We start from the raw sequence: 21010 nt of genomic DNA, 5'->3' as shown, positions 1-21010 counted from the left end.
AGCTTAAGTTCCCTGATACCTTACAATCACGAATGTGACACTATACACAACAAGGAAACCACACACATCCCTCATTAGGAGGCTATTCGAAGAGCGCAGAACCTGCCAATGCAACACACTTCAGGAGGATCGTGAGGATACTGGTTAGGAATCTGCACACCTGTCAAGCAATCTGCTTTGGAAAAGCTCATCCAGTTATTCAGATTTTTTTTATTGCGCTCGCATTTTTTGATTTTGTAAAGTGTACTATTTTACCAAACAAAAATCCATGAGAAATGTGCCTTTCAGGATTTTGATTTGAGAGCCATTGGAATGTGAGAAAGAGAAGGATTTTTAACTAAGGATTTGGAAGAAGCGTTTCCCTTTTGACTGACAGCTCTGGTAAATTTACCGTACCCCGATGGAGATTGAAAGCATGGTAGCAAATAGTGCTCTTATCAGGGCCAGGGGAGGTAAGACACTGCTTGCGTTTGATATGATGCTAAGGACATCGGGTTATTTTGCCTTTATTTGTTTAGCATTACATAAATTAACGGTGGTTTATGAAATGTACAACAATCACATCTCCATGTGTATGAGATATCCAAAACATCTTATTGAGGAATGAGGAAACAAGGAAACAGCTGGTGCGCATTGGTTTACAACTTCTTACTGAAAGTTGACCTGTTGGCCACTCCTACCCCTCCTAAATTCAAAAAGATTATAGTATCAGTTTGCATATTTCATATTTAATGTTATATAAAGTTGTCTTCATTTCTCTCACAATAGTTGGTAATCATGAGGTATGCTATGGGTTGAATTCACAAATGTCCTCTACACTGTACTGTAGAGTCTACAGGGTTAGAATTAGTTATGGTTAGAAGGGATAGTTTTAGGATTGGGGTTAGAAGCAAGGGTTCCGGTTAGGTTTTTGAGATAAGGTTGGGGTTAGAGGTAATGGAAAACATTCTTTTGAAAGGGACTGCATTGTAAGTTCTCACAAGAATAGGTAAGTGTGTGTGTGTGTTTGTGTTTGAGCAGTGACTGATAAAGTTTGCAAACAGGTTAGACACCTCTTCAGGAAGTGTGGTAGGTGACATCAGCAGCCGATGACACCTGCAGACAGGGAGAGCTATTTCTATTTATAGCAGCATGTTGAAACTTCAGTTTGTGAGACTTGACTTTCTGAGAGTAAGGTGTAGAGTTATGTGGTCACACAGGGTTTAGTCCCTCCCTTTGAGCTATTTGTAGATTAATAACTGTAGTGTAGCATGCTAAGGTTTGGAACCAGACTGTCAAGGAAATCTACATCCTCCTCCCCCATGACCCACCCACGCATCAATCCCATACAGATGCATGCACACATCCACACACTGAAAACAATTGTATTTTATTTTAAGTTAAATGAAATCCTTTAGGGCCTTTAGTATATCTGCATATGCTACATTTTTGGGTGTGTGTTTGTCTGTGTGTGTGTCTGTGCATGTGTGCTTATGGCTGGATATGTGGGTAGGTCGTGTGGGAGATTCATTCCACCGTTTGAGGTGTGTATCTATGTTGGTTTCCTGGTTCATGGCCTCATCATTTATAAGCCAGGTCAACATATCGCACGTCTCATGTATTTAAATCTTTCAACTTAGAACTCCCAAAAGTAAAGTAATAGCATATTCTCTCAGACCAATTGTATATTTTGTCGTTTTCATGTTTTGTTACAGGATCTAATATGCACTGTCTTTCTGTGTAGGCGGAGGGGCTAAAGGGAAAGGAAGGAGCTGGAAATGGAAAGATTTGCTACGCTTCCCTCATATTAGTCAGTGTTCAGAGCTGGCCAAAACTATTGGTCAGTGTGTGTGTTTGTGATTGTCTACAAAACATATGCAAACCTGTCTGTGTGGGGTGAGTGATAATGTCGCTTATCTGGTGTGTATTCTTCTTTTAGTGCTTGATTATACAAGTATGTGCGTGAAGCAGCCGATTGGCAGAGAGCTGTTTCGTCTTTTCTGTGAGACTAGGCCTGATCTTCAGCACTGCAATGCTTTGTTTGATGCAATGGTAAGTAGCCCTTAAGCAAGCACATTTATTTTTTACTCGAACCATCACCTGCAAATATGAAAGTCTCTCACTGTGTTTGCTGTTCTGTTTGATTTAGGATACCTGGGACATGAAATCAGACGAGGACAGAAGAAGTTTTGGCTTTCAAATCATTACCAAATTTCTAAGTAGCCAGGTACTATTTTCATGCTAACACACTCCACAGTATGTTAATAGGGACATAATTACATGTTGTGTTATAAGCGTATACTTTTTCAAATGCAAATTTTCTTCATTTGTATAATTTATTTCTTATTTATTTTGTGGGCACTTGCTTCATTGTGTGTGTTTATCTCTGTGTTGTAGTCCTCTTACTGTGTGCAGTTGGTAGTGAGCCATGGACAAAAGTGCAGGGATAATTTGGAGGTTCTTCCTTGTAATGAAGCCTTCACTGAGTGCAGAAAGTGAGTTTAAGTTGCATTTTTGATGTGGGTGTGAGTGTACAGTATGTGAACTAGCATATTTACATCAGTGTGTTTGAATGGGATTGTGTGAGTATCCTTGTGTGTGAGTGTGCTCACTTTTCTCTGTGTTTTACATTGCAACAGTGCCCTGCATGAGTGCCTGAGAGGATACCCCTTTTTTCAGTATCAGCAAAGCATGTACTTTGAACGTTTTCTGCAGTGGAAGATGGTAGAGAGGTCAGTGTGTACTGTGAATTCCCAGGTCGATCTCTGTACACCTGCATGCTTGTATAGTGAGAGATGTAGTCATCTAGTCTTTGAATAGATTAGACACATCCTTTTGTGGTGTAAGTGACTTCATTAGGGATTACAATGTTTTTTTTGTTAAACCAGCAAGACCTTTTTGAAATAAACGTGTGTTTAAGATTTTATGCCATCTTCCAGACAGGAGGCATCTTGTGATATCTTCAATTTTCAGTCAATCTGTGTTCTCTCTCTAACTTCCCACTTACAGGCAGCCTGTTACAAAGTATTCATTCAGACAGTACAGGCTGTTGGGGAAGGGAGGCTTCGGAGAGGTAAAGCCACAATGGAATCTTAAGAAATTATTAACTAAAACAGTACATCATCATCATAGCTGTGATGCAGTCATCTGTTAAATCCTCAACCTCATCAGTGTATGTCTTATGGCACATTAATAACCATCAAACACCTCATCGTCTGAAGCACTACATTAGCCCCCCATCTCCCCATGTCTCCCAGGTATGGGCGTGTCAGGTGCGTGCGACTGGGAAGATGTATGCGTGCAAGAAGCTGGAGAAGACCCACATGAAGAAACGCAAAGGAGAAACTCTGGCGCACAACGAGAAGCAGTTACTGGAGATGATTGACAGCAGATTTGTGGTTGTGTTTCTCAAACTACTGTTTTTTTTCTCTGGCTTTTGCTCTCTCTCTGTAACCCTTGTTTTCCCTCACTTGGTGTGTACCGTTCCGTCAAAATAACAGATCACCTTTGTGCATATGTGTGCACTTACCCAAGTGTGTGTCTGCACCCCTTGTAGGTGAGTCTGGCTTATACCTATGAAACAAAGCACTCCCTCTGTCTGGTGCTGACCTTGATGGATGGAGGAGATCTTAAGTTCCACATCTACAACATGGGCTCTCCAGGGCTCAGTTCAGAGAGGGTGCAGTTCTACGCAGCACAGGTCTGCTGCGGTCTGCATCACTTGCATCAGAACGACATTGTCTACAGGTCAGTGTGTCATCTGCTTATCATCATTGTTAAGGTGTACTTCACAGGCAACACACAACACAGATTATATTAAGACACAAGATGACTTTTCTATCTGTACAGTATACATTTAAAGATAAGGCACAGAAGGCAGGCCATCTCGGGTATGAGTGTAAAACCTTTTGTTTAGCACATCTTGTTTATCTTAATCATGTTGGCAAAAGTAAGTTTGGCATCATTGTACTAAAAAGTACTCTTTTTGGGTTTAAAAATATTTTAAGAACAGAGTACCTTTTTATTGAAGTACTTAACAGTTCACTGTCCTGTACAGTATTTGTAATACACACCTACCACTTTTTGATTTCTACTAAAACTATGTTACAGGGATATGAAACCAGAGAACATTCTATTGGATGACAATGGTATGTGTACCCTCACCCTCCCCTCCCTCCTTTGTTCTCATGTCAACTTAATTAACAGTGACGCTATGTTCTACTTCATGGTAGGAGGAAATAAATCTGGTTTGGACCTCATCATTACAAGTAAAAATAACTTTGAGGAAGTTCATAATGATTAGTTATCAACTGCCATCTAAGACTATCGGCAACGTGTAAGGGAAGGTTGAAGCATGTGAAGACAAGTGAAATTAATTTGAACCTTTTAGTTTAGCAACCACTTTGCTTTTGTTGTTGTAAATGCTTATGTTTTGCCTGATGTTTTCAACTGAGGGCACATTTAGTGAGACGTCCGTGGAGTGAATCATGAAAACAACATGAGACCCTATGATTGACGGATACATCAGGAATCGATTTAGTACATGATATATAGTAATATGATACACGTTTGTCTGAGCTGTTTATCCTGTTCTTATCTACTCCCAGGACACATTCGTATCTCTGATCTGGGTCTGGCACTGAAACTGTCAGGGGGGGAACTGGCACAAGGCCGTGTAGGCACTGTGGGCTACATGGGTATGTTTTCAGATAAACCGAAAAAGTGCTTCCTTACAACTGTCTCTCCCTTTTCTTTTTTTCATCTCTGAGTCGTAAAACAGTGAGACGAGTTTTACTTTCCCCTTGAAGTGACTTGGCTTTTACCCTCAGCTCCAGAGGTGATTGCAAACGAGCATTATGGGATGAGTCCTGATTGGTGGGGCCTGGGTTGTCTTGTGTACGAGATGACTGCGGGGAAACCCCCTTTTCGGGAGGCGAACGAGCGTGTCAAGAGACCCGAGATGGAGAGAAGGACACAGGAAGAAGAGGAGGACTATGGGAAGATGTTTAGCTGCGAGGCGTCAGACCTGTGCCGATCGGTGAGGCTCCAGGGTTCACTCCCTTTCCACACACTAAGCAGGCCAGTTGTTCAAGTCAAGTCTTTAAGGTCCACTGTAGTGCTGTTTCACCTTCATGTCTCCCAGTTCACTGATGAGTCAGTGTCATTGAGATGGCACCCTTCTGTCTGTCTACAGCTGTTAAACAAGGACCCAAAGCACAGGCTGGGCTGTCAGTCATCTGGGGTCGAACAGGTGAAGTCTCATCCCTTCTTCAACACCATCAACTTCAGGATGCTGGAAGCTGGACTCATTGAGCCACCATTTAAACCTGATGTAAAAAAACATAAAACCTGATAGTTTGTAACAAAACTATTTCAGATGACCACAAGTCCTCTGTTTGATTACAAAATGAATTTAATTTTTTGGCTTTATTTCATATGTAACATTTGAACTTCCTACTCTTCCTTCCTTTTCCTTGTAGCCTAGATTGGTGTATTGCCATGATGTCCAGGACATTGATGAGTTCTCCACTGTAAAGGGTGTCAGTTTAAACCAAGCAGACAAGGACTTCTACAAAAAGTTCAACATGGGTTGCGTTCCTATTTCCTGGCAAAATGAGGTAAAGGAATGACGAACAATGATAGACCGTGCAATCTCTCTCTCAGCTGCTAAATACCTCCTAAACCCTTTCCTATAGATAATTGAGACGGAGTGTTTCAAGGAGCTGAATCTGTTTGGGCCCAAGGGGTCACGACCCCCAGACCTGGACTGGAGCCAAGCAACTTACCCCGAGACCTCCAAACGCAGCCTGCTAGATCGCATCCGCCGGAGGCCTGTAAGAACACACACACACACACACACACAACACACTCAAATATTTGTGAGTAACACCATACCACGTTTATGTTACAGAATCCTGAGCAGTCAGGTAATGGAAGTGGACAATCCAGTTTACAGTACACATCTAGTAAGGACAACAGCTACATTGACTCAGCAGGCAGGATCAGTACTGCCCTCTAGGAGTACACACGTTGCACTACAACCAGGGCTTGATCTAGAACCTTCTGTTTTGATCAACATCAACTCACTGTACAAGAGTTCCAAACTCCAACGGGGAGCATTGTATGAATCTGTGATTGTTCCATGTTTCTTCATTTGCCTTACCAACTCACAATTCAATAGAGATGTTATATTTCATATGTCAATGCTCCAATATGATTTGTAGGTCCACATTTAAAAGGAAAACAGGCTACAGTGATAAAATTTATGTTATTTTATTAAAACAAGAATGAACACAAAACACATCCCAAAATAATGACCACCATTCAATAACAAACAATTAAAATTGCTTACAAAATTGTTACATCTATAAAAACAGGAGCAGGTATAACGACAACAAACAGAAGTATCAAGTTATGTTGAATGTTTTCTAATTTGGTGCCCAGTGAGTTTCACAAGGAGCATGTCATTTTGTGACATTTTAAATTGACATATTAAATTGAACTGAATGAATTGAGCACTGCTAGCTTTTAAATCACAATTTTAAATCTCATAACAGATTATAACCCGATGACTGTGAACCATGTATAGCTATCATGTCCTATGTGGACTCTAATATGGAATCTTAAGAGCCTAAATCAGTAACCGCAGCACTTTGAACTAACATGTTCTTAATCTACATGAACTGTATGTGCATCCATGTTTTTAGAAAATGGGTTTATTCAAAATAAATCAAGACAGTTTGAGCAGGACAGTGTTGTATCCTTTCTAGGCTTCACTCCAGACTTCATGAATTGGTCCGTAAACAACTTCCTTTGATTGCATTTGTTGAAGAGACCCCAGTCTGTCTGGTGTGCACTGACTGGATGGCAATGTTGAATTGTGTGTGTGTGTGTGTTACTATCCCTCCCAGGGGGGGCTGCGTCTCCCATCCACCTCTGTTTCAACATGGTACAGCATGTCTGCCAGCGTGTGCTCGATTACTGCACCCCAACCCATGTCACTCATCTGGGGGAGAAGATAAGGCTGTCAGACAAAGGGGTTTTCCTTTTCATTTGAGCTCCATTATATCAGGCTGGGCCCACTTCACACCCAAAAAGCTCAAAACAACTTTTTGGTCCTTTATATTCTATGCCTGGAAAGGTTCAGCTCGGGTTGCAAAATTTCAGGAATTATGTACGTTGGAAACTTTCCATGGGAATTAGCAGGAACATATGGAAATTGACGGGCAATTAATAAAAATAATAAAAGAAACAGCTAACAAATAGAAATCAGCTATTGCAGATTTTATGCAAATTCAGTTTAATTTCTACCCTGCACATTCCACAAATCATGCACACAACACACTACTCACTGCTGGGCTACTGAGGCCACACCCCCTGCATGCACAGGTAATTTCTAGAATTCTGCACACTACAAACAGGACTACTAAAGACACACTGCTGCATGAGCCCATAGACTACATCAAGTACATTTTCTGTTCAATTAAATAATCTATTAAATTCTACTCTCAATTTTTTACATCAAAAATGTCTTTCTTTTTTTTTACATTTGTATTAGTTTGCAAGGATTTCGGCTTATTACCAAGCAAAATGTTTATTTTTATGTTTAGGATACAGATTGTATAAATAACACCACATTGCAATTAATTCCTGTGAATTGTCCAACTTTGAAAATGTCAAAACTTCCCAAGCTTAGCTTGGAAAGTGGAAAGTTTCTTAAAATGTTCTGCCCTTTTGCAACCCTAACTAGAAATTGTATACAGAAACTCAATGCCAAAAAGTGTATGTGTGTCAGAGAAAGGGAACTCACCGGCTGATATTTGATGTCTTTAGGGGGGTATTTGAAATGCGGCCCGAAGTTAACAGAGACCTGAGACAAAAACAAAACCAATAATCATTACATATGTTAAAAAAACATAACTGTATTAGTATTTCTCACAGCTACAATTGTTTATCAGTGTTTAATACGGTGTGTGTTTTACTTACTGTGCAGCCCCTGTAAAGGGAAATGGCAGGAAAGTAGAGCCCCTCGAACATGTTCTCATAGGCCAGACCCTGGTTTACCCCGTTCTTGTAGAAAAACATCTAGACAGGAAAACAGAAGTGGTCAACCACAACAGCACCAAACCTCAGCACCTAAACAGTTTAGAGTTCCGTTGTTGTTTTGGTTTTTAAAACAAACTGTCTCATGTACCACATCATTTAATTTGTGATTCATTACTGGACACTGAGCAAGGTCTCAAAGATCTCTCACCCTGCTTGGGGTGACGGTCTTCAGGCTCTTCTCTGCTTTGTCCACATAGTCCTTCTCCTCAAAGTACAGGTAGCTCTTGAACTTGATCAATGCCTGGGGTGGGAGGAACACACTGGAGATGTTTAGTCAAGCCCAATGCAACCCACCGCCCCCCAATAAAAAGTAGCTTCACCTTGTCCTTGTATGTATCCGGCAGGGCCTTGGCCGTCTCGGTCCCGTCGGGCAGGTCGATGAAGAAGCCCAGGGTGTCTCCCTGGCCGTAGCCTGAGGAGTAGTGCTTCCCTAGAGACTGGTGGAACCGTGTGCCCTTCTTACTGCGCCAGGAGTAGCTGAACTTATCGTAGCCCAGGGGAGCCTGCAGGTTACCTACAACACGTGCACATTGGAAGACAAATATAAGGACAAACGCATACAAGACACTGCTGTGTCCCAGAGTGGCCCACACGAGTAGCTGATGGGAGAGAAAGAGAGGAGTTGAGAAGGTCCTGACCCAAGGGTTGCGACCACCCCAGCCTGGCCGCGGTGTCGGGGGGCATCTCGTCAACGGACACCTCAAAGTACCAGGCGCCTTTCCTGACGCCGTGGGACGCCCGCACCATGGAGTAGCCCTTCTCTCCCGTGACGGTCAGGCGGTCGTCCGAGATCTTCAGCTGGGGGGCTGAAAACACACGGGCGAAAGAACTTCTCACGTTAGCGCTGCATCTATTGAACGGGTTTGGCGTGTATTCATCCAGTGTATTTCAAACAGACCTCGGTCGTGCAGAGCTAGCAGCACCCGCTCGTACAGACAGGCCCTGTAGAGGTCCCCGGGGATGGGCTTGCCGGCCCAGCAGTCCAGCTCCAGCTTCTCCGGGTCGGGCGCGTGAGGGTCCGGCTCTGCCAGGATGTAGCGGTAGCCGTCCTTGTTGAATGGGTGCTCCAGGGGGTAGCCATGAGGGGGGAGACGCTGAGCCGAGAACAGGGGATCACTGCAGAGAGTTGGGAAGGTGGTGGGCAGAAGGAGGAAAGAATGAGGAAAGGCAGACAAGGCAATATCACTATATATTTGTTTAAAATCAAATGTGTTCCATAGTAGACATTGAGTGACATTGTACAGGGCCATCTGTTTATGGCATTAAGGGTGCTGTGTGTGTGTGTACATATTGTCTGTACTTCTACCTGCGTGTCCTTTTTGCCGCTCCAGCTGTCGCTCCTTCCTGTTGCTGCTGCTGCTTGCGCTTGGCTCCTCTGCCCTTCCCCGGGCCTGGGGCCAGAACGCCTTCACACACACATGTTACACCGAGGGAACAAAGTTATTTTAAAGTGCCATACACACATACTACACCATAGACATCTATCTGTCATATTCCAGACTGTGGCCTTGGCATACAGGTAGAGGATCAGCCAGACTAAGTAGGTCGTACATTACGACACATGTTTGTAGTGAAGGGAAAGGTGCAGCAGGGATTAGTTGATCAGTTCCAACGCTATCAGCCCCCCTTCTGTTCCTCTTTTTCATCTCATATTCACCTCGTCCTGTTTAAAATGAACTCCTATCCCTGAGACTGCCTTACATCTTCCCTGTTACTCCTTAGAAATGGATTAGGTTGATGTAGTAGGCAACGGATGGACAACTTCACATCAGATATTAATACTCGCTGCCTACAAATGCCTATTTGATCTTTCCATATCTAAGTGAAGTGTTCCCCTGTGGTACAGGGGCAGAGGGCTGTCTTTTAGGGATGAGAGGAGGACATGAGGGAGGGTGTAGGCCTGTTTGAGAGATTTGGATCAATTCAAAGCCAAAAGTGTTAATGTAACATGACACTCGACTCCACAAGGCTTTTGTCAAGAGAAGCATAATAGATGGAGGATAGAGCATCGTTGAGGCAAAGCCAGGATCACCGGTTGGGGTAAATCAGTGACCCCGGAGAAGCAAGCCAACAGAACAAGAGGAAACAGTCAGTCCAACCATAAGTGCAAAAGCATCACAGCACCAAACGTAATGCAGGGAGCAGAAGGAGGGTTAAGATTGGCCTAGGACAATTGTGCCCATTTGGGTTAAGTCAATTCAATTTTTCCCCAATAAGAATTTAAATGTTAATAGACAAGAATATTTTGGTACCCAATTATATATATATTTCCTCCCAATATTTCATTTCTTGAATTTAAACAGAATTGACCCCCAGCCCGGGTTGCTCATAGTTACTGATGTAAGGTCAGTTTGCACTGCTGCCTAGTTACTAGACATGGATCTGGGTGAGGCAATGCTGACGTTAGATCTGTGGCTAAGGGGCAACCTCTACAAAGAGGAAGAAGGTATAAAGAGCACCAAATCACACCGCTCTGGCCCAGAGGCTAAAACACCACATATTCACCTGAGAAAGTAGATCCACCTGGAACACAACACACATCACTGAGGATTGCTTGCTTCATCAAGTAAACATTCAAAACAGCACCTATACACCATTTTACCCTTAAGGATTTTTTTATATAAAAGGTTGCAAGAAAGCACACAAAAAAAAACATCTCAAGACTAACTGTGTGGATAAACTAAAACATGTACATTCTTTTGGCACAGCCTGAGAGATTTCACACATTGTAATGGGGCAAATGTGGCCAATGTGGAGCTAGTAAGTGGTTTGTAATCATCTTTTTAGCATACCGTTGACTCCACCTGCAGTGGGAGCAGCTGTTGTCTGTTTCTGGTTGTCATATGAAGGGCCGATGTTTCCCAGATCCTAATGAGTAAACCAGAGATCTTCAGTAATCTGAACAGGCAGAATAATTACAGTCTCTTTCGCAGAAACCAAAGTTACCCTTTGTTAAAGGGAAAGGGGAGCACAAGGGACAGACAGCATGGCATGTGTGTGAGCATACCTGGTCAAGGAGGCCAAACTTAGGGTAGTCTTCTTCTGCATCTTTGCTTCCAGGATCAGGGTGCTCCTTGACTAAAAACACATCCCGCTCTTTACTCTGAAACACACACACAAACACATTGTTCTTTTTCCACATCAGGGCTCGACCATAACGATGGCCCGGGGCCAGTAAAAAGTAACGTTGGGACAGTTAAACTAGCAACTCACTGTCCCGATCGGGCCACTGCAAAGCATTGATTGGAAAAAAATCTCATTGTAAAACTTCCTGCATGTTTTGGTATCTGCTAAATGCACAAATAACTTTGCAGCTCGTGGGGCGCACCTTGGGCTAATCAAGAGTTGAGTAGTGAGTGACAAGTGGTTGTCAAATTATAATTCTCTAATCTCAATACATTGCATACTCAATAGGTATATGTTTATTGTATGCACCTTCCTGCCAAAGCAAATTCCTTGTCTGTGCAAACTTTCATGGCGAATAAATCCCTTTCTGATTCTGATTCTGATTCTGATACATTTTTTAACAACTGGCGCGAGACACTGAAGGGAAGGAGAGCTACGAGTTCAAACGGAAGCGACTTTTTTTAATGTAACTAAGATGCACTGTGTCGTCTGTCGTATGCTCCCGTCTAAAGCAGACAAAAGTGGATATTTTTACACAGAAAACGATCCCTGACCAGCTATGCTAATAGCAGTTAAGCGGCTGGTTGACAATCCATCTTCCAGGCCGTTGACCATGCTGGTCAGGAATTTAAATGCAGATGCCCATTGTGTTATTGCACGACTTATAACAACGGCATATCACGTCATTAAGACGGGCCAGCCGTTCGCCTCGTTCCCCCGGGCTATTGAACTGCAGCAGAAGAATGGTGTCGACTTGGGTACTCAGTATCATACTGATGAAATGCTATGGAAGCTTTTATATATTAGCATTGAGGGACCAGAGGTTTCAGCCAGACAGAGTTGTGCAGAGATGGCTGTCAGCATGGGAGAGAGCACGTCATGTTTGAGGTTAAAAGTCAATTGTTTTGCTGACTATTACCTTTTTATTTTTCATCACTAGAAATGTGATTTCATCTTTTTTCTTTTTATATCCAGGATGTGTTTAATAAATGGTTAAACTTGTTAACAGAATAACATCACTTATAAGTCTTTGATTTTGTTGTAACAATGATAAATTACAACTTTTGGAGGGGGGGCCAGTAAGTTTCAAACAAAATGCAAAGAATGTTAACGTTGAGCCCTGCACATGTAAAAAGAAATAGGATTTAGCTTTGAGGAACATACTGGCTCCTTTCCCAACCTTGGCATTTGGACCCTACTTTGGGCCAAGTAACATGATGGCTTAACTCACCATAGTCTTCACTATGTTGTTGGGCCAGGTTAGTTTTCCTGGTCTCTGGCGGGTGGTCATGCACTCCCAGTGCTTATCAATGAAAGGTATGATGTCCTGAAACCACGAACAATGAAACAGAGACAATAACATTCTATCTTCATGTCTGAACGCTGTTATTGCATATTTACATACACAGTACATTTACTATAGGAAGAAGAGGACAACCACGAGATGACTAACGCCAGACAAGCAAGAGGGAATGTTTATAAACATGGTCCAGTGATTAAATATTGAACAAACCCGGAAAAAGGTTTTCAGCTGTATCAGACGCACCTTGTCTTTGGAGAACATGGTCTTAGGATGCTCCTCCTGTGTTCTTGACTGCCATGTTAGGTTAGCCAGAGCTGTGAGGCACATCTCCTTCAAGTCTGAGAGTGACAAGTGTCATAATTGGTTAGCATTCGATTGATAAAAAGATTGTATTATTCTGGATAGCAAAAAACTAAGATGGATCTATAAACACCTACTGGCTTGTTTCCTGAGGAAGTAGGTGTTGCCGCTGTGATGGCACACATTACAGTGAAACACATAGTTGGTCATGAACGGAAGACAAGTTCTGAAAGAGAAAGAGTGTAAACCATTAACCGGGGAGAAATCTGGCTTGAATAGCTGGCTTCCAATAGTATATCAACCTCGATCTGTCTCAAGGGAAACTTATTTCCCGAGTTGAACTTGAACACCCAAGTCAGTCGGACTTACGCAGTGTCGATGCTGAAGCTCTCTGCGGTAAACCACTTCATACACAGGGCACACTGCAGCTCCACGTCTCCCAGCTGCCTTCCACTCTCCTCATCTCCTGAACCAGTCAAAGCATCAGCAGCCTCCGAGCCCTCACCCCCTGTGTCCTGAAAGACATTGAGGCTTTGCTGAGAATTTCCCAAAAGTTCTGGGGGTGAATCGTCTTTTACATGCCATTGATATAGGGTGTACGGTAATGCTTTGTAAAATACTCGCTTGCTAATACCATTGCTTCCTTCCCATTTGAGGACTCTGTTTCCATGTTGGCTGACAAGTCTCCAAATGCCGCATCACTGAAAGTAAATGAAGCAAAATACACATTTAGCAAGCTGTTGAGCAAAGACACTTACGAAGTCTGAATTACTTAAAGAAACTGGCAACATAGGATAGCAATCGATGGTAACAGAGAAGTAGGACATACTAGCTTGTTAGCTAGGTAGTGCTAGCAAATTAAACCAGCAACGTTAGCCTGAGGCTATCTGGTTTAGAGTCTCGATGCTACACATAATTAACATATATTAATGTGTATAATATGCACACGAAAAAACACAGAGCGAAATAAACGCCAAACTCGAAGAGAAAATTTATAAAAGGAAGACAAACCCTTGTCCAGACTCCGGTTCAACAACAGATGCACTGCCCGCTTCTTCCTCCGACGCCATGTTTCAAATCAATGAAATGGGAACTACCGCGAGAGTTCTTCGTCTTCTTCTTCTGAGGTTTGGCAGATTGCAACCAGCGTTAATGAAGTGCATTACCGCTCCATAGAGAACCACTGCTCTATGATTAAACTCACATGCCAACTCATAGCTTACAATTTCTAACGGTTCACACATCACACACACTATCACCTTGAACCACGAGTTCATTTGGTTTGGCCTGTAATGGGTTTCTAAGTCTAAGCGAGCGAGAAGGCTGTTGTTTATGAAGATAAAGTTCCCATAAGTAAAAACTCGTGATAACTTTATTATGGTGAGATTAGGCCTACCTGCTACTTACTTTTATAGCGGGCAAAGTTATCCCTTAATTCTCAGCGTGAGAAATGGTTGAAATGCATGAGTTGTTGCGTGATAGCGTGACAAATGGCTGAAATGCGCAAGTGTCACGGCGAATGCATGAGACGAGGCGCAGACATACTGAGACGATTGTTGTCTCGAGTTATACAGAGTAAAAAGACAATCAGAAAACATCACCAGCACCCCCCTGTAAGTAGCTAGTCTTTCAGAATGCTTTCAATTACATGTAGCCTAGATGCACTGTATATGCATTACTGAGTGTGGTGGTCGCTCTAGGACGGGCAAGGGCGTAGGTTTGGTCTCAGCTTTGGTAGGGACACTGCCTGCCTGCCTGTTTTTCCTGCACAGTAATTCATCAATTTAATACAGACACTAACCATGCATAGTTGACTGCTGACATTGGCCGAGATTACAGGGATAGCCATATTACTATCCAAGGGATCATATAGGCCTACTTATTACCAGTTAATATCACTTTTGAGTTGCTAGCCTGCTGGTACTAGGCTAAACTAACACGGTCCCATTATGTGGGTAGGTTAGCAGCTTTATCCTTCTGGCTTCAACAATACCAGCTGCTGCTAACACACTGATCGAAAGATTGCAGACGCTAGGGAAAGATTTAATACAAGCAAAAGTTACATGCTCTACTACACTAACAACTTTCCAAACATGTTTCCATTGTAGAATGGGTGGCGATGTAAGGCTAGCAGTTAACAACGACCTTCTTGATAGTTAGCTACTTACTCTCTGGGTGGGGAAAAAACTTATTATATTCCTCTCTTTTTTGGGTGGCATTTTGATTTTGATTTCTACAAAGCACAAAAAGGGTCAAAAATATCAATGCTGAGACCAAACGAAATACTAATATGAGGCTTTATTATTTCCTGGCGTATTTAATAGTTAGCGTTACCGTGTCAGACTACTGCCCTCTTTCTGCAAGTCACGATTCACGAAGTTTCAGCCAATTAAATGACATCATCTTGTCTTGCAGGCTCGAGGCGCTTTGGTTAACTTGGAAATTAATTTTTCACTTTTCTGGGCGACGAACATAGTATTGATAATAATACGAATGAGTTTTTGCAAATATATTGTGTCGAAAATTAACAAAATATTGGTGGGGACAATTGTGTCTTTCCCAAACTTGGTCGTGACTAGTCCCTATCGACCCTATGCAAACCTACGCCCTTGGGAAAAATCACAGTACCCTTTATTCACTACAAAAAAACTATAGGCCTACACCACTGCCCCGTAGGCTACTAATTTCCACTGCCTGAATTAAAGTCCCGGTGTTACAAACCGGGCTGGGACGAAGAAGAGATGGTGCGCAGTTAAGCCCTCATAATCTGGTGAAAACAAGTCTAAACGCACTCATTATGACTTTAAATGCCATTTAGTCATTCATGGACAGTTTCCTCCATTCGGCTACCTCCAAGACAGCGGAGCCTATTATTCAAGAGTTTGAGCTTCTGTGCGGCAGTCAGACAGCAAACAAAGGAATCATACATGCTGCGGAATGTTGAGAGTACCCCTGAGTGTTGTTATAAAAGCCTTTAAAACGTTGGGAGATGGTAGTTGCAGTATCTCCTCCTTCCTCTTTTTGTGTTGAAGCTGGAGCCCCATCTGTGAGTAATGATTAGGAGAGGCTGTGGAAGAGTGATGAGGATGTAGGTCGACCTATACCAAAAGGACGCCCCCTGTATGGCTATTGAAATCTCAATTATAGCATGACCAAAGACATACATTTCATGTAATGACATGCAAATGAACAGTTATATGGCTGTTTGTCCGTATTGTGGGCATATACATGTGTTTGTTTGATGTTAAACTCCAGTATTTTGGTTGCATCATCTCTTCAGCTCTTGGTCATCCTCCTTTTTCTTCAGGTACAATAGATACCACCCTCTAATCCCCTAGTTTCCCAATACCAATACAATCAGTAACTACCTCCTCACTCTCCATCTCTCCTCTCCCTTATGTTTATGTTTTCTATTACACCTTGCCCCCCCTGCCTCTTTCCACCTCAATTCATCACGATTTCCCCCTCGCCCCCCCCTGATCCTGCCCATGCTGAACAAAGACCTGGGTCAGGTAGGGTCAGGACTACTGGTGACATCTGCTAATTGTCCTGGTGGGCCGGCCTCTCTTCCCTCCTCAAAACCAGTTGCTCTGTGGGTGTCAGTGATTGGAAGGACGATGGCAGCTGCCACCCTGCCACATCTTTATGGCTGACCTAGGGTCATATACCCCCTAGCCCCCTAATGCTCCACCAGTAACTGTGTCTTTGTGTGTGGATTGAGCCCATTCTGGGGACTGTAGGACATTAAACAGATTTAATGTAAAGCTAAGTAGCCTACAATATTACAGAGAGCTATAAAGTGCTATAGAATATGATTAATTTGTTATTATATGCATTACTCCTGATTCTAGTTTGTACCTTTAGCTGATGTGTACTTTGCGATACATCTTTAATGGTCATCTCTTTGTGAAAGAAATGCATGTAGGTGTTGTGAATATAGGACAAACATGTGACTAAAATTATCACACCAATAGAGGACAACGTGAGCCCCTGTAAACTAATATCCATTAGAAGTAAACATAATTGCAGCAGAAACTGAAATGATAAGAATAGGGCCCATTACAATTATGAACAAACCAGTCAATAGTGATTATGTTAAATTTGAATGAGAGAAATTGTAGAAGGAAATAACGCCAAGAGATGTGCTGGGTTTGCTGCTAGTCCAGATGGTCTATTGCACTCATAACCTCCTTAGTTCCAATTGTGTGGCCTTCTAATTAAATTAAGTATTTTGTGAGGTTACACTTGCCTAAAGCTATACAGTCAAACCCCATTCAATAAAAAACACAAATGCCTCTATAGACAGTGAAAACACAAGTAGCATAAGAGGCGCAACTTTCCCTCTGAGGAGTCGATTAATTTGCATCACAACCATCGTTCAGGTGTCCTACCAGCGTAAAATCACACAATTGCAAATACTGACAAGGCAAACGACAAAAGAGAACACGATCGTAAAGAAAATGGCACATTTTAACCAGATGCCTTGCAATAAATAACAGGGTATCCCGCACCAGCTGAGAGCTTGCATTACCATTTTATAAGGTTCCGCGCAGGGGTCCTGAGCTCACAGTCTGTGGTGTGTGTTTGCGCAGGAAGGGAGCGCGCGCGATTGTCTTGCTTGTATGGAAGTGGGGCATTTAAGGAACTTTTTTTCAGACATGCAAATTGCGTACGTGAGTGGCGTGTGCTGATCTTGTATAAATAGATGATGTAAGTGAATGGTCAAGCCAAAGAAAGGCAACAAGTTCGAGGAGATACCCGCGGTCTAACGTCATTTAGGACACACACGAGACAAGAAATAAGATAAAGATGCAGCAAGAAAAGCTTCCGCAGATAAACCTTCAGAAAACGTCATTTTCTGTTGCTGATATTCTGGATCCCTGCAAATTTAAAGGGAAACCTTCTCATTTAACTTGGTGTTCAGCTACAAATAAACACACGGGGAGGGTGATCTCAGGTGAGTTCATAGCAGACTACTCGAGGCAAGCACTTGTTTAATTAGAGACTTCCTAGTTTGCCAACTGCGAAGTAGTTTAGTTGTTATGCTCAATTAAAGTTATTCCAGGTTTGAGGTGAATTAGTCAGTAGCCTATTCTAAATGTCCCATTTGTATATATATTAGATTTACTGTTGATAGGAATAGTAGCTCATAGGATTAGGATGTATTTGGATTGGATTATGTATAGCCTATGTATAGGCCACTATGGAAACTGAGGAGCAGGACCAATTAATTCCAATGTACCTACTCGTTCCACATGGCAATAAACTAGAAACTTGAACTGCATTTAGTTTTCCTGGCCGCGAGAGAGCACTGTTGGGATGTCTTTACACTGACCAAGAAAATGTATATTGCATTAAACCCAACTGCGTTGGATAGTAATGGCAAACACAAATGAAAGCACGAAAACACAATCAAATAACAGTTTACCATGTTCTGATGTAATGGCGATCTGTGTCCTAACCTTAAAATGCCTTTTATGTTTTAGGAACATCACCAAGTCATGCAGATGAAAGTTCCCCTGCAGAAGACACAGGTGCGTCTTCGAATGAGAGCTCTACGTCTCCAAATCCCAAGAGATCAAAGGTCAAGAGCAGACGAATTCGGACAGCGTTCACGCTCGAGCAACTCCGTATTCTAGAACACAGTTTCCAAAAGTGCCACTATCTCTCTGTTTTCGAGCGCTACGCCATTGCGAGAGCTCTCTGCCTCTCCGAGACCCAGATCAAGATATGGTTCCAGAACCGACGCACTAAGTGGAAGAAAGAGCGCGAGGGAAAAGGGTCTGAAGAAGAGCTTCAGTATGGACTCAGATACCTCGCACCTCCTTCCTTCTATTCAACAAACCTCAATTTAAACACACAGCATCCCCAACCGGGAGCATCAATTCAGATGTTAGAAATGGCGTCACCATACAACCATTATGCAAACCTTTATGCGTTTTAAATGAAATGGTAAAATAGCCGGTGACATTCAAAAAGTACTCTAATTAACTAATTGCATTAACCTCAGTGACATAAGAGACAGCTATGTTATGCCAATAGTCCAACGACCCAGTCTATTTATAAGTATTTATAACAAATGACTATTTATGTGTGATATTTGAAATATTTGTAAAAGCACGTGATATCTTATGTATGTAAAATGTTAAATTATATTTTCATATTTCCAAATGCCTTATTTGAATATAGAACTGACCGCACAGATTAAATCTGATTTATGAAAATGTCATTAAAACAAGAATTTCAATACTCAAATGAAGAAATCCGTTTTTGTTTACTCTCTGATTACAAGAGGATGAAATTGGTTGGTTGATTTTGAAACGTTTGTGATTAATTGAAACATCTAGATGAGTCAGGAGTCTTTTCTGAGAAGCTAATCAGAGTCAGCTTACTTTTTCTAGAAATAGTCAACGCCAACATGAATGCAGATGGAGCGGATATCATAAGAAATAGATAGACAGCAGTGTCCTGGCTGATGATGTGAGAGACATGCGGACATGCACAGGGCCTTCTCTTTCTCCCCCTCTCCCACTCTCTCTGCTCTCTGTCGCACACACCAATTCAACGTTCAAGATTCCACTCTTACCCAACACATGTTCTGTGTTAGCTTCAGATGTCATGAGGCAGTTAGTAATAGAGACCCATCCTGTTCTTCAAATCTATGAGAACATTTAAAGTAACTTAAAAATATAAAGACTATGAGATTGAAAGGGAGAACATTTATGGGGTTATAATGTTGTATTGGTCATTCTTACTGTCATATTCACATTGCTTTGATGTTTGCTTAGAAAATCTATCAAGGATGTTTTGATTGCTTTGATGGAAATGTTTTGAAACTGAAATGTTTTTGTATTAGAAACTGATGGACACAATGGAGAAGGTATTAGATCAAACTAAAACATCCAAAGGAAAAATACAAGATTTGAACAAAACCTGCAATTCTGTTTCTGTTGATGGTGGTGGAGACTTTGGTTGAATTTTCTGAATTGATCCTTATTTTCTGGGTGAAGATTGAGCAATGTGGATTTTGCGTATATGTCTTCATGGACTTAATGTTATTGTAATTTATCAAAGCAAATGGGGAAATTCTCAACACACACACAGCTAACTATTTTCCATGGAAATAACATTCCATGGCAGATAACATGACTGATCACCATGGGGACAACAGGGTTCCTCTTAACTGTAACAACTTTCAGATTTTACATCCTTAAGGCTTAATTGATAGCATACCTTCCTGAACAGAAACACCAGGAATGCATCCAAAGGACTTACTTGAATAACAGCTTCCATTACTTTCAGGGAGCTCTTTGGAGTAGGTAGAATGATATACATTTACCGGAACAAAAAGATGTGCTCCTTGGAACTTGCCATCAGTCATAGAACACTTAAATATTAACATCTTATTGTTATTCAATTGAAGAATAAGTAACACACATTTAAATTAATGAACAACCTCAAACTCATCAGTTGGTCCCAACTAATCCTTGAAAGACACAGTTTAACTAAGTTTATTATTTTGGATAAATATAAATTCTTTATCTTTGGTTCATTCTCACTTGTTATTACATTTTCCATTTGAGTGTGGCGTATGAGACAGGGACAAGTTCTGACATCTCCTTGTAGACCTTCAGGCATGCAGAGCTTCTCTGAGTTGTTTGGGTCAGTTTTTGAGTATGTTTCGTGGAAAAGTCTGCGTCAGTAAAGCACAGGCAGAGTAAATTCTTTGAAGTCTCCTTTAAGAGATCATTGTCCTTATTTGTAATGGCATCTATACCGAACACATTTTTGATAGGTTTTAGTTGAACTAATCTCTTTCTTTCCTTTTTTCCATTCATTCTCCTTTTTCCACCCTTGGAATGCGATGTATGACGAGTGTTCCTCCCACCCCCCCACCCCCCCACACACCCGCCACCCCCCTTCGCAGACAAGAGCAAGGGAGAAAGCCTGTGGAGGAGGAGGAGGGGGCCTGTGAGCAAGGGAGTGTGTGTGGGAGGGAGGTGGGGAGGGTGGACGCACAGGCAGGGAAGTGTGCTGCTCAGCTGCCCAGACTCCAGACTTTTGTGTTTCCCTTTCCTCCCAGCTTTAAAGCCCTTAGCCCACAGCTCCCTCCTATTCTCTCCCCTCCGCAACACCAGAGGACTGGATAACAAAGACCTCCCCTCGCTCCTGCTGGAGTGGAACAACCAACCACAC

The 21010-nt window shown here is 42.1% G+C and overlaps 2 protein-coding genes across 7 annotated transcripts; one reads left to right on the top strand and one right to left on the bottom strand.

Annotated features, from left to right (window-relative positions):
- The first annotated feature begins 46 nt into the window (after window positions 1-46).
- Window positions 47-6266, top strand: LOC136964100 (G protein-coupled receptor kinase 5-like). Of its 6 annotated transcripts, none has more exons than XM_067258035.1 (16): window positions 47-452; window positions 1724-1819; window positions 1919-2031; window positions 2129-2206; window positions 2377-2474; window positions 2619-2711; window positions 2989-3052; window positions 3237-3377; window positions 3536-3726; window positions 4090-4127; window positions 4587-4676; window positions 4809-5017; window positions 5174-5311; window positions 5460-5597; window positions 5676-5813; window positions 5891-6138. In XM_067258035.1, the coding sequence occupies exons 1-16, from the start codon at window positions 401-403 to the stop codon at window positions 5996-5998; spliced, it is 1785 nt and encodes a 594-aa protein (XP_067114136.1). In that variant the 5' UTR covers window positions 47-400; the 3' UTR covers window positions 5999-6138. The 6 variants fall into 6 exon arrangements, with proteins under 6 accessions (XP_067114136.1, XP_067114135.1, XP_067114134.1 ...); XM_067258034.1 differs by having other exon boundaries at window positions 3237-3452; XM_067258031.1 differs by having other exon boundaries at window positions 72-143; window positions 289-452; window positions 3237-3452; window positions 5676-6266.
- On the bottom strand, window positions 6237-13884 carry ash2l (ash2 like, histone lysine methyltransferase complex subunit). Its single transcript, XM_067258037.1, has 17 exons — window positions 13826-13884; window positions 13449-13515; window positions 13184-13329; window positions 12952-13040; window positions 12758-12852; window positions 12443-12538; window positions 11093-11188; window positions 10878-10953; window positions 10591-10608; window positions 9392-9491; window positions 8984-9201; window positions 8724-8891; window positions 8406-8599; window positions 8234-8326; window positions 7966-8064; window positions 7790-7849; window positions 6237-6985 (listed from the first exon to the last, which is right to left on the bottom strand). The coding sequence occupies exons 1-17, from the start codon at window positions 13882-13884 to the stop codon at window positions 6878-6880; spliced, it is 1782 nt and encodes a 593-aa protein (XP_067114138.1). The 3' UTR covers window positions 6237-6877.
- Between the last annotated feature and the right edge of the window lie 7126 nt (window positions 13885-21010).

Source organism: Osmerus mordax, chromosome 20, assembly GCF_038355195.1.
Source record: "Osmerus mordax isolate fOsmMor3 chromosome 20, fOsmMor3.pri, whole genome shotgun sequence".
Lineage (NCBI taxonomy): Eukaryota > Metazoa > Chordata > Actinopteri > Osmeriformes > Osmeridae > Osmerus > Osmerus mordax.
This window is presented reverse-complemented; position numbering and strand designations above follow the sequence as displayed.